This window comes from Vulpes vulpes, chromosome X (assembly GCF_048418805.1).
Source record: "Vulpes vulpes isolate BD-2025 chromosome X, VulVul3, whole genome shotgun sequence".
Classification (NCBI taxonomy): Eukaryota; Metazoa; Chordata; class Mammalia; order Carnivora; family Canidae; genus Vulpes; species Vulpes vulpes.
Window position 1 is genome coordinate 98349949 of NC_132796.1, and position 14653 is coordinate 98364601.

The 14653-nt window shown below is 41.2% G+C and overlaps 1 protein-coding gene across 1 annotated transcript; it reads left to right on the forward strand.

The window, feature by feature from the left end:
• Window positions 1-989: 989 nt before the first annotated feature.
• On the forward strand, window positions 990-14126 carry RBMX2 (RNA binding motif protein X-linked 2). The gene is made up of 6 exons (XM_026018115.2): window positions 990-1064; window positions 1259-1374; window positions 2639-2690; window positions 8633-8762; window positions 10311-10488; window positions 10951-14126. Exons 1-6 carry the CDS (start codon window positions 1060-1062, stop codon window positions 11499-11501), a joined length of 1032 nt encoding a protein of 343 aa, XP_025873900.1. The 5' UTR covers window positions 990-1059; the 3' UTR covers window positions 11502-14126.
• Window positions 14127-14653: the final 527 nt, after the last annotated feature.

Genomic DNA, 14653 nt, shown 5'->3' on the forward strand with positions numbered 1-14653 from the left:
GGACACATATAAGATGGATTCAAAACTTCAATATGGCTTATATCACACATCATATGCCACCATACCTTCTATGGGTTTCTCATTATTTCTAGAGTGAAATCTACCAAGCAAATATATTTTGTCTCCTTAATGATATCATTAGCTCCAGAGGGCAGAGGACTTCACCTTACATTCCTGTCTAGAGATTTTACTGTACAAGACAAATATAGATCCTCAGTAAGGACTAAGTCAACAAGACCTGATAGGTAGAGGCAGAGGACATCCTTTGAGTTAACTAATTCCTTCGAATCTCAGTTTCTTCCTCTGTACAAGGAAGGTAATTGTATGTATAGACTCCATGGGGGTAGTTATGAGGAGGGAGGGCCAGTACAAGTGAATTGCTTAGCATACAACGTAGCATATGCTCAACTATTAGCTTTCTCATTATTTATTTCTGCCTCCTGCTTAAGTAGGAGCGAGACTATGGAAAAAGGGTGAGCTCTTAGACAAATCTGGGTATTCGATCATACTGGTTAGTTGCCTATGCATTTGGATTTAAGGGAGAAAAAAATGATTTACCCTCTCACATACCTTCTTCACTTTTCTGCTGCAATTTCTGATCAGGGATGGTTTGAGGGGTGTGTGTGCGTGAGCGACTGGCTGGGAGTGGAAGCCCGAAAGGGGATTTGCACTGAGGGCAGAGCCTGGGACTACAGTTGCTAGAGCAGCACCTTTTTCAATGTCAATTCAGTAAACATTTATAGTTCGCGCAATCAATGCCAAGCGTCCTCCAGCAGCTGAGCGTCCTGTAACAAACCCGCTTCACACCCATGCCGCGTGTCACAGACGGACTAAGCGAGAAGCTAGATAAAAAGTCCCTAGCAGAGCGAAACACGCAGAGCGAGCCAAGGGCCTCTCCGCGCTACTACGCAAGCGCAGATCCCCAGCGCGCCCGTCTTTCCGGCGTGGCGCGGCGCGAACTCCGCGGAGCCCAATGGGCGCACGGCATCAGCGCTGCGCACGCGCGACACAGACTCACCCGGAAGTTAACGTCTCCGTGCTGAGCGCGAACCTGAGGAGATGAAGTAAGGCCTCAGTTTACCTCTTAAGAAGTAGGGACCGGCCGCGGGAAGTTGCCCACCGGGGCTGGGGTGGTAGAGAGCCTGTCGGGCCGAGGGGTGGGAGAGGCGCGGAGCCTGGAGAACTAGCCCTCTAGTCTGCTCTCCCTTACCTCTGGCCAGGCCACACTTAACGGCCGCTTTTCCGCCTCTCTCTGCAGCCCTTTAACTAAAGTGAAGCTGATCAACGAGCTGAATGAGCGTGAGGTCCAGCTTGGGGTGGCAGATAAGGTGTCCTGGCACTCTGAGTACAAGGACAGCGCCTGGATCTTCCTGGGTGAGGGTCACATCTTTCTGCACTGCTCATTCTCTCCTGGTGCGCTTCCTAACCTTTCAGCATTCCCGCCTTTCCTTCCTTCTGGCGTTCATCACGCACTTCGATTTCTTCCTGCTGGCTGCCCCGTAAATCCGTTTTCTGTATCTCTTTTCTCTTCCATTTCTAGTTTGCTCCTCCTGCCAAGTCAGTGACCGTGATAGTTACCTTTGCCGTTCACTGTGGTCCTTGCCACTTGTTTTCAGAGACTGTTATCATACCGCGCCCCCCTGTTACATAGCTGAGGAGGCTAATGGACTTCCTTAAAGTCAAATGGGTAGTAAGTGGAACAACCAGAACTATGGGATTCTAGAACTGATTATCTTAACCACCATCTTGTATTACTGCTAGCGCCCACCACCCCCCGCCCTTTCTCCTTCCCTCAGAATTCATTTTCCTCATTTACTTAACTCCTGCCTTCTGTCCATGGCCATATTGTCATCTCTGTATTCACTTGTGTCGCATCCAATAATATGACAGTTTGGTCAAAGAAGTTATTGCACCAGATATTGTGCTAAGCACTTTATGTCCATTGTTTTATTTAATTCTTACAACAGTTCTGTGAAATAAGTACTAATATCCTCATTTTACAGATGAGGAACAAAAGATTTGCAGGGGAATTTATTTCCTATGAAATGCTGAACAGTTGTCTATAGACAACCAAGGATTCCTTAGTCTATGTGAGGTGGGGTAATATTTTCATATTTAAACTGATTTTGCTGTAATCTTAGCTGTGAGTTTGTGAGTTCCGGGCACCTGGGTGGATCAGTGGTTGAGCGTCTGCCTTTGGCTCAGGTTGTGATTTTGGAGTCCCGGTATTGAGTCCTGCATCAGGCTCCCATTTCTTCCTCTGCCTATGTCTCTGCCTCGCTTTCTGTGTCTCTCATGAATAAATAAATAAAATCTTAAAAAAAAAAGAGCAGGTGAGTTCAAGATATGTTTGTGGGAACAGAGTTTTATGCTGCAAACTGTCTGCTTTGCAAGATTTTGGGTGTGGGGAGTATTTGCTTAGTGATGACACTGACCTTTCCATAAAGTTAATCACTCCTTTTGCTGCACTAGTGCCGCACCTTATATATGATTCTGTTAAATTGTCAGACTGTGAGTTCTTTGAGGGCAGGCCCTGTGGCTTACTCTTCTTTACACCCCCATTGCTGGGCCTAGTGCATGGTATGGAGGAGATGCTTGGTAAATGTTTGTGGAACTGAAATGTGGTTTTCTCTCCTAGGAGGGCTTCCTTATGAACTGACTGAAGGGGACATCATCTGTGTGTTCTCACAGTAAGTCCTTTTTCATTTCCTGCCTTCTGGGTCATCAAAGTATGCTTGCTTAATACATTTTGTGGCCTCACAAAATCTATTTGTTTTATTCTAGTCTGACTGGGCTCCCTGCATGGGGAGGGCTGGAGCTTCTGCTCTAGTCTAGATCAGCCCCAGGACATGGTTATAGAACTCCCAATATGGAAAATCCAAGAAGTTAGATGATTTAGGAGGCTGTCTTGGGGATTCTGGTCTATTTTTATTGCTTTTTAAGTGAGGCTTGTTCAGCCTGTGCCTACACCAGAATAGACTGTAACTCACAGGAAGCTACCATGTTGGACTCCTTGGGCTCCTGCAAACCCAAGGGTAATCCATGATCACAGGGCCCTTCTGGCCTACACCTGTGTGGTGTTGTAGGATTAGGGCAAAGCACAGAGGAATGGGAGAAAAAAGCAAAAAGTTTAGGCAGTTTTCTTGTTTCTAGATGGGTATAAGATTAGTAAGCAGAGCCGGTCTCTTTACCCAGAAGCTGAGAATTATGGGCTGATGAGGAACAAGGATGAATAGGTGAACCTTATATTCTTCATTCTGCCCATAGATGAAAACAGCAGCATTGGGTGGGAGAGCATCTTGCACTGGTAGTGGCGGCTGGTGGGAGAGGGGCTGGGCACAACCCAGAGCTACACAGAGTGGTTAGACAGTCCGTGGGGCCATAGGGACCCTGAGGGCAGAGGACTGTGGCAGAAGGATTTGGAGAAGCAAACACTGCCAGCACACTGTGGCGGAGACATTGCCATGTCAGGGGATGGTGGGGCCGTCCAATAGGAAGAGGACCGTGGCTGAGTGGTGGGGCAGCATATGGGGGAGAGGGTCATGGAAAAGAAATTGGGCAGTACCCATGAGAGGGCCATGAGAGAGGGCTTCGGCAGCCCACTCTGGCAGAGCGCCCAAGAGAGACAGAGGCTGCTTCCTCTGACTTCTGGGCAGCTGGAAGTTTACAGCAGGTGCAACCTGTAGTTTCCACCCCTTATGATACCTCTGTCTGGTCCAGCCTTCATAGGGGCTGTTTTTGTCTTATTTGCGTTGAGTGATGATCAGCTAGTGTGTTTGCTTATTCTAATTCTCTATTCTGGCTGTACACCTTGCTCTCCATGAAGATTGTCTTTGCCATTGGTAACAGTGGTTTTCAAAAAATGTTTTGTTTTCTGATTATCAAGGTAATGTATAATCATTATAGAACATTTGGCAGAAAGGAAAAGCATAAAGAAGAAAATAGAACCTACTTTAAGGAAAAACTTAACATTTTGGTGTATTTCTTTATCATCTTTTTTTAATCTTTTTTTAAAAATGTTGGGTATTCTAATATTTTGCTGTTATAAATTGTATTACACTATACATTGTAGAATATATATCCTTTGTATGCATTCCTGATAGTTTCCATAGTGAAATTACTAGGTCAATATGTTAGCATTTTTCAGATGTTTTATGAATATGGCCAAATTGCTCTCTGAGAAGTTTGTACCAGTTTCTACTCTAACTAGAATGCCCATTTTTTTTTTTTTTGGAATCCTAATTGGCAGTGGTTATTTTTAAGATACTTGTATGGTTTCTCATTATGATTTTACTTTGCCTTTATTTAATCATCAGTGAGTTAGAGCATCTTTTCATAGATGTACATGCCATTATTATTTTTTTTAAGATGTCTTTTCGTGTCCTTTGCTTGTTTTCTTCTATTGGTGTGTTCCTCATTTTCTTAGTGATTTTACAAAAACTCTTAATGGTTTTAATTCTGTTATACCACTTTGGCATGTGTTGTTTACTGTGGACTGACTTTTCTTAATTTGATGTGTTATACTACATTGCCATCATTATTTCTTCATGCTCCAGTTGTCCCAATTTGGTCTGTAGGAGTCTGTTTAAATGTGTTCTTGGGGGGATCCCTGGGAGGCTCAGCGGTTTAGCTCCTGCCTTGAGCCCAGGGCATGAACCTGGAGTCTCGGGATCGAGTCCCGCATCAGGCTTCCTCATGGAGCCTGTTTCTCCCTCTGCCTGTGTCTCTGCCTCTCTCTCTCTCTCTTTCTCTCTCTCATAAATAAATAAAATCTTTTATAAAAAAATAAACGTGTTCTTATATTTTTTCTTTTACTTTTTATTTTGAGATTATTTCAGGCTTAAAATAGGAAAGTTATGTAAAGTGATATGAAGAATGCTGGTTTCCCCTTCGCTTAGAGTCCCCAGATGTTAACATTTTACCACATTTGCTTTGTCATTATTTCTCCCCATGTATACCTATTATTTTTTCTGAACCATTTGAGAGTTGCAGACATGTTGCTCATTTATCCCTAAATTCTTCAATATGCATTTTCCCCCCAAATAAGGGCATTCTCTTGTTTAACTTCAGTATGGTTAGCAAATTCAAGAAGTTAACACTGATACAATATTATTATCTAATTTGTGGACTTTATTTGACTTCACCAGTTGTCCAGATGATCTTTATAGCAAAAGGAAAAAAATTGCTTTCTGGTCCTTTATCTGTGATATGAGTTGTTAGTATTTTCTCCTATTTTGTCATTTGTCTTTTGACTTTGTTCTGATATTTTTCTGTGCAAAACTTAAATTTTTTATTCATTTATGTGTTTATATGGTAAAATTGACTTTTTAAAAAAGATTTTTATTTATTTTTGAGAGAGAGAGAGAGAGAGAGAGAGAGAGAGGCAGGCTCCATGCAGGGAGCCTGACGTGGGACTCGATCCTGGGTCTCCAGGATCAGGCCCTGGGCTGAAGGTGGCACTAAACTGCTGAGCCACCCGGGCTGCCCTAAAATTGACTTTTTTAGGGGGTATAGAGTCCTGTGAGCTTTTTTAAAAAAATATTTTATTAATTTATGAGAGAGAGAGAGAGGCAGAGACATAGGCAGAGGGAGAAGCAGGCTCCCTGAGGGGAGCCTGATATGGGACTCCATCCCAGGACCCTGGGATTATGCTCTGAGCTGAAGGCACATGCTCAGCCACTGAGCCACCCAGGTATCTCAGTCCCGTGAGCTTTAATACGTGCATAGATTTGTATAGTCACCCCCACAATTAGGATGAAGAGTAATTCCATCTCCCCAAAAACTCCTTTGTGCTGACTCTTTACAGTCTCATGCTCTGGTGTTTTATATGGCCAAATTTATCAGTCTTTTTTTTTTATTGCTTCTGAATTTTGGGTCATAATTAGATAGATGGGTAGGTAGGGAGAAATACCGTCCTCTCTTCTAGTACTTGTATGGTTTCAATTTTATGCATTGAAATCTGATCCATTTAGGGTTATTCTTATGTATAGTGTGAGACATGGATCCAATTTCAGGGTTTTTTTCAATGGGTATCCAGTTGTTCCCACATTTATAAAAAAGTCCATATTTCCCCCCAGCAAATTGGGATGTCACACTTATATTACTAATTTTTCCATATATACTTGAGTCTCTTTCTTGGCTTTCTATTGTGTTCTTTTGGTCTGTCTTTCTCTTCATGTGCTAGTACCACATTAACTAATCAGAATTTTTTAGTATGTTTATTGTCTAGGAGAGTTACGCTCCCTCATTTTTCTTTTTTGAAAATTTTCTATCTATTCTTACATGCTCATTTTTCCACAAGAACTTCAGAATTATCCAGCTCCAGGAAAATAAAACACAACTTGTATTATATTACATTTAAGTATTAACTTGGGGGAGGATGTTGCTATCTATATGATGTTGAGTCATCCTATCCAAAAACAAGATATGTTTTTATATTTGTCTAAATCTATGTGTGTCTTTCAGTTTTAAAAAGTTTTCTCTATGTAGACTTTGTACACTGTTTATTGTTAACTTTATTTCTAAGTATTTTATCTTTTTGTTGCTAATTCAAATGGGGTTTTTCTTTTTGGGGGGTTTTTTTCTTTGATTACATATCTTCTGATTATTGTTTGTACGTAAGAGAGTTTTATTTTTTTAACTTTATATCCTGTTACCTTACTGAATTATTATACTGTTTGTTTTTATTATTGTTCATGATTGATTTGCTTGGGTTTTCTATCCAGAGTATTATATATAATCTTCAAATAGAGATAGTTTTAGTTTTTTTTTTTTACATTTTTTGCATGTTTTCTCCTAATTGCATTGGCCTATACCTACTGTACTAAACAGTGTGAAATAGTTCCTGACCTAAGCTGAATCAGCTCCAGTACAGATTTCCCCTGCTCTCTGAAGGTAGACTTCTACAAAAGCTTTCGTTTTTTTTTTTTTAAATATTTTTTTGAATTTTTATTTATTTATGATAGGCACACAGTGAAAGAGAGAGAGGCAGAGACACAGGCAGAGGGAGAAGCAGGCTCCATGCACCGGGAGCCCGATGTGGGATTCGATCCCGGGTCTCCAGGATCGCGCCCTGGGCCAAAGGCAGGCGCCAAACCGCTGCGCCACCCAGGGATCCCTACAAAAGCTTTCTAAGCTAAAAATGCGTGAAGTGGTGAAGCAGTTACCATAATCATAAAAGCAAAAATCCTCTTCACCTGTCTTCCAGTTAGTGAAAACAGGGACTAAGTACGTGTTTTGTAAAAGCAAAGTGGCATAAAGTGAACCTTCGGATAGCGGGGGAAACCTGTATTTTGTTAGGTAAGATGCAAGATATCTGGCCCAGATGTATTTGTATGATTGTGTTATTAAGTATCCATCAATTCTTGTTTTATTTTTATGACTCTACCTTTTAATTTATGAATCTTTAACTTATCTGGAATTTAACTTTGTATAAGGAATAAGGTAGATTTTTTTCTATTTTCTATTTAATTTCTGCTTTTATCTTTATTAACTCCCATCTGCTTTCCTTAGATTTATTTTCTTTTACATTCATTGTGCCTTTTTATTTTATTTTTAAATATTTTATTTATTTAATGAGCGAGCGAGCGAGAGAGAGATCTTGAGTAGAGGGGAAGGGCAGAGGGAGAAACGGACTCCCTCCAGAGCTGGGAGCCCAACACAGGACTTGATCCCAGGAGTCTGGGATCATGAACTGAGCTGAAGGCAAATGCTTGACTGACTGAGCCACCTATGTGCCTCCTATTCTACCTTTTTAACAGTAAAATTCTTTAAGGTTACAGATTTTCCTGAGTGTAGTTTTAGCTGCATCTTGTAAGTTTTGGTATATATTCTCATTTGTGTTATTTTTTAAATAGTCTACCATTGATTTTTTTTCTTTATTTCAATTTCTCTTTCATCCAGTTGTTAGGAGAATAGGCTTCAAGTTCTAGCTTGTAGGGTATTTTTTATTTAAAATATTATTTCCAGCTGTATAGCATTGTGATTGGAGAACATGTTCTGTTTTTGGAGGTGATTGAAGTTTATTCTATAGTCCATTTTAATACATGTTTCATGGATTCTTGAAATGGTACTCTTTTTGTAAGATTCAAATATATATATCCACTAGTTTGACATTAATATTTATTAACAACATAATTGTTATATTATTGTTTATATTAATGTTATAATTATATGTTGATATTAATTTCTCTGACCTTATTTTTTTCAGCTTTATGTGTTATAAACTTAAAGTGGTATGCTAAAATATAACTTTTGTTATTAGTTTCTCTTGGAATTTCTAAGAGTTTCTTAAGTTAAAATTTTTGACTTGTGAACTTATGTATAAAGTTTCATGACATATTTTTGTAATATATTAGGACCTTTTTTAGTGTAAAAGAGCTCTCTTAGTCCTGCTTAAGGGGAACTATTTTTTTTTTTGGCCTTGAATTCATCTTCGATCTTAATATTACCACTCATTTTGTAATTGGATGTTCCTGCTCTGTCCTTGTCTAATTTTTATTTTTAACTTTATGTCATCTTTTCCTAGATGTATCTCTTGTATAGATTATATTATTTGAATTGTTTTGTCATTCAATCTGAAAGTTTTTGCATTTTAAATCAATAGTGTCTTACTCTTTTATGAAATAAATAGATATGGGGAGATTGTTAACATTAATCTGGTGCGGGACAAGAAGACTGGGAAATCCAAAGGATTCTGTTTCCTTTGCTATGAAGACCAGAGGAGCACAATTTTGGCTGTTGACAATTTTAATGGAATCAAGGTGAGTGTGTTCACTAAGCAGGATCTGGCTGGACTTTTCCTGTATGTAAGGGTTCGATTTAATTTCCCACCTGATTGGCCCAAGTTCAAGGACAGTACTGGTCACCTGGATGTGTTGAGGGTTGTAGAGGTGTGGGGACATACTGACCAGGAAATTATCCCAGGAAATAATTTCATTGGCTTATGACCCTGCTGACACTTGTTCCTTTTCCTCATGTTCATCTTCCTAGGAACATAGGTACCATGTCCCTCACCCCCAACCAAGCCTCTGGTTTCTCCCCTTTCCATTCTCACACCCTACTCTCATCTCTGATGTATTGGGCAGTAAAAAGACTAGCAAATACTGCTCTTCCATGCTATGCTGTGTCAGAGGATTTGGCGCTCTCTTATGGCTTCATCCTCTAAGATATAGCTTTGTGTGTCTGTCCTATGTCTCCATTGACTTAGCATGCCTGGGCCTTGGAAATTCTCTAGATGAAGTCTGATGACAGATTCTACAATAGTAACTAATTCTGAAGTTTTCCCTTGTCTGTTCCCTCTCAGACCACTCTTGGCCAGAGAAGGTGATAGACAAGTCTGGCTTGTCTGTGCTCTCCCTGGTTCCTCTGCTTATTTAGGAAAAGCACTGCAGTTAGATAAGCATTTTTTATAGGTTTGGGGGTGACTTTGGACTTGGAGAATTTGTCACTGATTGCAGCAGTATGGAACAGCTGAAAATCTCCATGAAAGGGAGATTTTCTAAAATGTTTTCAAAAGGGGAATAGGAAAGATGACCTTTAAGTTCAGGCTTAAAGGTAAGAATGAAACTCTGTTCTTGTATAGGAACAATAAAAGCCAGACATAAACTTTTGGATGATTTTTGCCTATAGAATACGTCTGTATCTGCCTGACTATTTTTAAGTGAGGGGCTAATTTTTTGTTGTTCACCCAGAGAGTTGTGATCCACAGCATAAATGAGTGTGAGCCAGTTGTTCCAGTATGGTGGGGATAGAGCAAGGCGTGAGGGCTTAGGAAAACAAATTCCTTCCCCTTTCCCAAATATTGGTCTGCCTTGACCTCATCCTAATTGCTGTATCAAGAAAACAGCTGTAGTGCTGCACTCGCTTCAGGAGTTCTAACTGCCAGGCCATGGTATGTTTTACTGCAAATTAATGTGATTGAGGGTAATTCATTGTTTATGCATGTAAATTCTCAGTTTTCCCTGCTGCTTGTGCTTTGGGGCAGTACTGCTGAGCATTTTTTCATTTAATTGCTTATGTAGAACCTGAAGGTTATTGTGTGGCACCCTGGGGTAAACTGAGGAGGCTGCCTGGTAGAGTTGCCTCAGGGACTCCAGCTGCCTACCTGGTTGCCCCAGGGGCTGGGCAGATTATTATCTAGGTATATGTGCTGTGACATACCAGTTGGGCAGGTCTGGCTTAGAGATTTCCCCAGAAATAGAATTAGCAAGAAGGTAAAGGGTGTGGTTTGAACCATGGCTTTCTGCAGCTGGGTTCAAATAGTTCAGAAGTAGGGCCCTCTCTGCTGAAGCATTGCCTGTCTGTCTTAGATCAAAGGAAGAACTATCCGAGTGGATCATGTGTCTAACTATCGGGCTCCTAAGGACTCAGAAGAAATGGATGATGTGACCAAAGAGCTCCAGGAGAAGGGCTGTGGGGCTCACACCCCCTCTGTGAGTTCATCTGAGGGTTCCGAAGATGACAAACCCACAAAAAAATACAAAAAAGGTAAAGCACTAAGACCTGAGAGAAGATTCTGGGTAGTCTTAGTGTTTGCTCCTCCTAGCATTCACTGAGAATTGGTAATCAGTTATTAGGTGTGAAGAGGAAGGGTGTGGGGAACCTTATAGTAATTGGGAAAGGAGAGGTATCAGTGGAAGACTAATATCATGGGCTGAATTCTGTTTCCCAGTTCATATGTTGGAGTCCTAATCCCTCGAGACCTTAGAATGTGACTGTATTTGGAGGTCGGGTCTTTAGAAAGGTAATTTGGGGTGAGGATTGCCTTATCCAGTGACTTGACCTATCAAGGGGGACAGTTGTCCAAGTTGACTTCTCACAGATGCTTTTCTGGAAGTATAGATTATGAGCGCTTCCCAGTGCTACCAGCAGTGCTTTCCTTTCCTTTCCTTTACCCTCCCCCTTCCCCCTCTTCCTTTCCTTATTGGTTGTGCCCCTTTTTCCCTCCAGACAAAAAAGAGAAAAAGAGAAGAAAGAAAGACAAAGAGAAGACTGACCAGGAAGTACAGGCAGAGCAGCCAGTCTCCTCTTCATCCCCCAGAAACCAGATGGAAAAGGAAAAGGATGACCCTGGCTCTAAAAAGCACAGCACCAAGAACCCAGAGAGGGGTCAGAAGTCAGAACCCAGAGAGGTGCGCAAGCACCATCACAGCTCTCCCGAGGTCAAGACCACCTGCCGCAGCAGAGCAGAGGACAGAGAGAGGGAGCCGAGGAAGGAGAAGCCCAGGCACGAACGTAGGTCCTCAAGCAGGAGGGAAGAAAGAGAAGAAAAGAACAGAGATAGAGAGAGAGAGAAAGATAGAGAGAGAGGAAGAGAGAGAGACAGAGACAGAGACAGAGGCCGAAGCTCAGACACTCATTCCAGCCGGCACAATGGGCGTTCTGAGGGGCGTAGCCGGAGAGGTAGAAGCAGGAGCCGAGAGAGATCGCACAGGCATAAGAGGGCCCGGCACTCGCGTGACCGGGACTCCTCCAACCCCAGTGACCGCAGGCACCACTGAAGCTGCGGCCTATTTGACAGTCTACTAGTACTGGAAATGGACTTGATCTTGAAAATGCAGTCATACTCAATTACACTTTTACTGTTACTGTGAGTAAAATCTCTGGGCTAAATTGTTCCAATCCCTTGAGTATGAGAGTCATCGAGAGCTGTAGTCTTAACAGCCACATATCCTATACTTTTGACAAAATCCATTGTTCCTGGGAACATGCTCAGGACTTAAATTTGGTTTTGTAAATATGGCCCTTGAATTTACGACCCCAGTTTATGACATAATTGCCAGGAAAGGGGAAATACCAGGCAATCTAGGGATTCTAGTCTTTGTGCTAGATGTTTAGGTGGCAAGCCAGTTGGCAGGTACAGCCATAGAATAGAAGAGTGTGGTTTAACTAGATCTGGACAGCTTGATGGGAAGGGGATAGTGATTCTTAACACCAGCCCCCTCTCTCTGCCCCCTGCCCTCCTTTAAAAAATTTTTTAAACATCTGTTTTTCAATGTCCATGCACCGCCTCACTATTTATTTATTTATTTATTTATTTAGATCGAGGTGAAATTCACATAACATCAGATTAACCATTTTAAAGGGAATGATCCAGTGGCCTTTGGTACCTTCACAGTGTTGTAAAACCACCACTCCTGTGTAGTTCTAAAACATTTCCATCACTCCAGAATGAAACGCTGTGCCCATTAAGCAGTTACTCTCCATTCCCCCCTCTTCGTCTCTGTCAGCCACCAATCTGCTTTTCATTCCTATGGAACTACCTATTCTGCACATTTTATGCAAGTGGAATCGTACAATATATGGCCTTTTGTGTCTGGTGTCTTTCACTTAGTATATTTTTGAGGTTCATCCATGTTGCGGCATGGATCAGTACTTTGTTCCTTTTTATGGCTATCCATGGCATGGATAGACCACATTTTGTTTATCCATTCCTTGGTGGATGGACATTTGGATTGTTTCTACCTTTTGGCTAGCCAGCTCTGTTTCCACATTTCAGACACGCCAGGCCACTTTTGGGCCATTTCCTTTTCAAGTAGCTGTTCTTGCTGAGATGGGAACACTTTGTCAGCTTCATTGCATATCTCTGGTCAAGGCGACCAGAGGCAGTTTTTTTGTTTTTGTTTTTGTTTTTTCTCATTTTAGTTTTTCCTTGTCCTTTTAGGTTTTCAGTCAGTCCCTTATTGAGTTAGGTAGGAATTAGTTTGCAGGACCATAATACCGCTGCTGAATTACTAAGCTTGCACTTCTGACCCTTCAAAACAAAGGAACAGAGCTTTAATAGTGAGCACATTTAATTAGTTTACTTGGTATGTTAGTTTGGGTCCAAGATTAGATGTGCAAGAGATTTTGTTTTTAGGAGAAAATGCCCATGAAAGAAAATGGGAAAGGAGGCTGGAGAAGTCTGGAAAAGCAGTCAGACTCTGATAGAAGTCTAACCTCTGGAGAAGAGGGAAGGCAAGAAGGAAGGTTGGGTAGGAAAAAGGCTTAAACTGCTATGGAGTTGTGAGAATGTTTGAGCAAGACCAGTGAAATGGGAGTCCTAGAGCCAAAGCACCTGTCAGAGGATTCCCACTAGATCAGCTTTGGTAAGCAGGAGTCCTTGCTCTTGGGCCATGGCACTCTCTTTATGTGTCCATCATCCCAGTTGTATAGTAGCCACTGACAAAAGGCCTATGCACCTCAGTCATTTTGTCTGCCTGGCAGTTTAGTGCCTCTTCCGTGGCGGATGCTCTGATGAATGTTAGCATGTGATACAAAAGTATTCACACTTTGCCTTATCTCTCACATGTCAGTCCACAGTTTTTACACCATACCTCCTTGTCTCTGATTTTTACCTCTTGTCCTTCCAGTCTCTCAACTGGATGGCCAGGCCACTGGCCACTGCCCAGGAGTCTGTGTATACCCAATAAAGAGTCTCACATTATGCCTCTTCTTTTACACCAAGTCAGGTGTACTACGTTAGATCCCATTCATTGAAAGATGTTTCCTTCTCCACCCCTGAATGTGGCGGTAGGGCAGATACCATTCATCATCACTTTGTGCCCACATACTGAACGAACCCACATAAAAACCAAGCTCAAGCTGTTTTCTGCCTCAGCTGGTCATACAGGGACCCCCATTTGGCTAGAGGTGCAAAGATAGAGGGGCTACCATTCTTTGCATCTTCTAGGTTTTTAATAGTAGCACTGATCTACTCTGGCTCCACTGAGATGTAATACTGTTTTGATTTATGTATCAATTAGGGTTTTACCGGGAAAATAACCAGTAGGATATGTATATCTTGCTGTAAGCCAATTCCTAATGAGAAAACATGCAGGCATACCTCATTTTATTATGCTTTGCTTAATTGTGTTTCACAGATAAACTGTGGTTGTTTTTGTTTTTGTTTTTTGTTTTTGTTTTTTAAAAGTAAGGGTTTGTGGCAACACTGTGTAAAACAAGTCTCAGTGTCATTTTTCCAACAGCATTTTCTTCGTTTCTCTGTCAGATTTTGATAATCACAACATTTCAAACTTTTTCATTATTATTACATTTGTTACGGTAATCTGTGATTGATGGTTATGATTTACTGAAAGCTCAGATATTGGTTAGCATTTTTTAGCAATAAAGTATTTTTAAATTAAGATATGTTCATTGTTTTTTTTTTTTTACATACAATGCTATTGCATACTTAGTAAACTATAGTGTAAACAAATTTATATGCACTGGGAAATGAAAAGATACATGTGACTTGCTTTATTGTGATACTCGCTTTATTGTGGTCTGGAACTAAACCCCCAATAGCTCTGAGGTATGCCTGTGTGTGTATGTGTGTATGTGTATGGCAAGGAATTGAATTATGCAGTTGTGTGGACTGGTTAGGCAAGTCTGAAATTTATAGGGCGGGACAGCAGGCTGGAAACGCTTGGGCAGTAGCTGATACTGCAGTCCATAGGCAGAATTTCTTCAGGGAAATCATAGTTTTGCTATTAGGTTCTTCAACTGATTAGATAAGGCCCACCCTGATTATCAAGGATAATCTCTTGAAAATCAACTGATGGTAGATGTTAATCACATCTATGAAATACTTGCATAGCAACACCTAGATTGTTGTTTGATTGACTAGTTGGGTACTATAGCCTGAGCCAAGTTGACACAGATAAGTAACCAT

Bases quoted from the DNA above. Each gene is read 5' to 3' on its own strand.
- RBMX2 (XM_026018115.2), top strand. The intron at 1,375-2,638 runs GTGAGGGTCACA...TTTCTCTCCTAG, and splicing joins CAGCGCCTGGATCTTCCTGG to GAGGGCTTCCTTATGAACTG. The intron at 8,763-10,310 runs GTGAGTGTGTTC...TGTCTGTCTTAG, and splicing joins ACAATTTTAATGGAATCAAG to ATCAAAGGAAGAACTATCCG.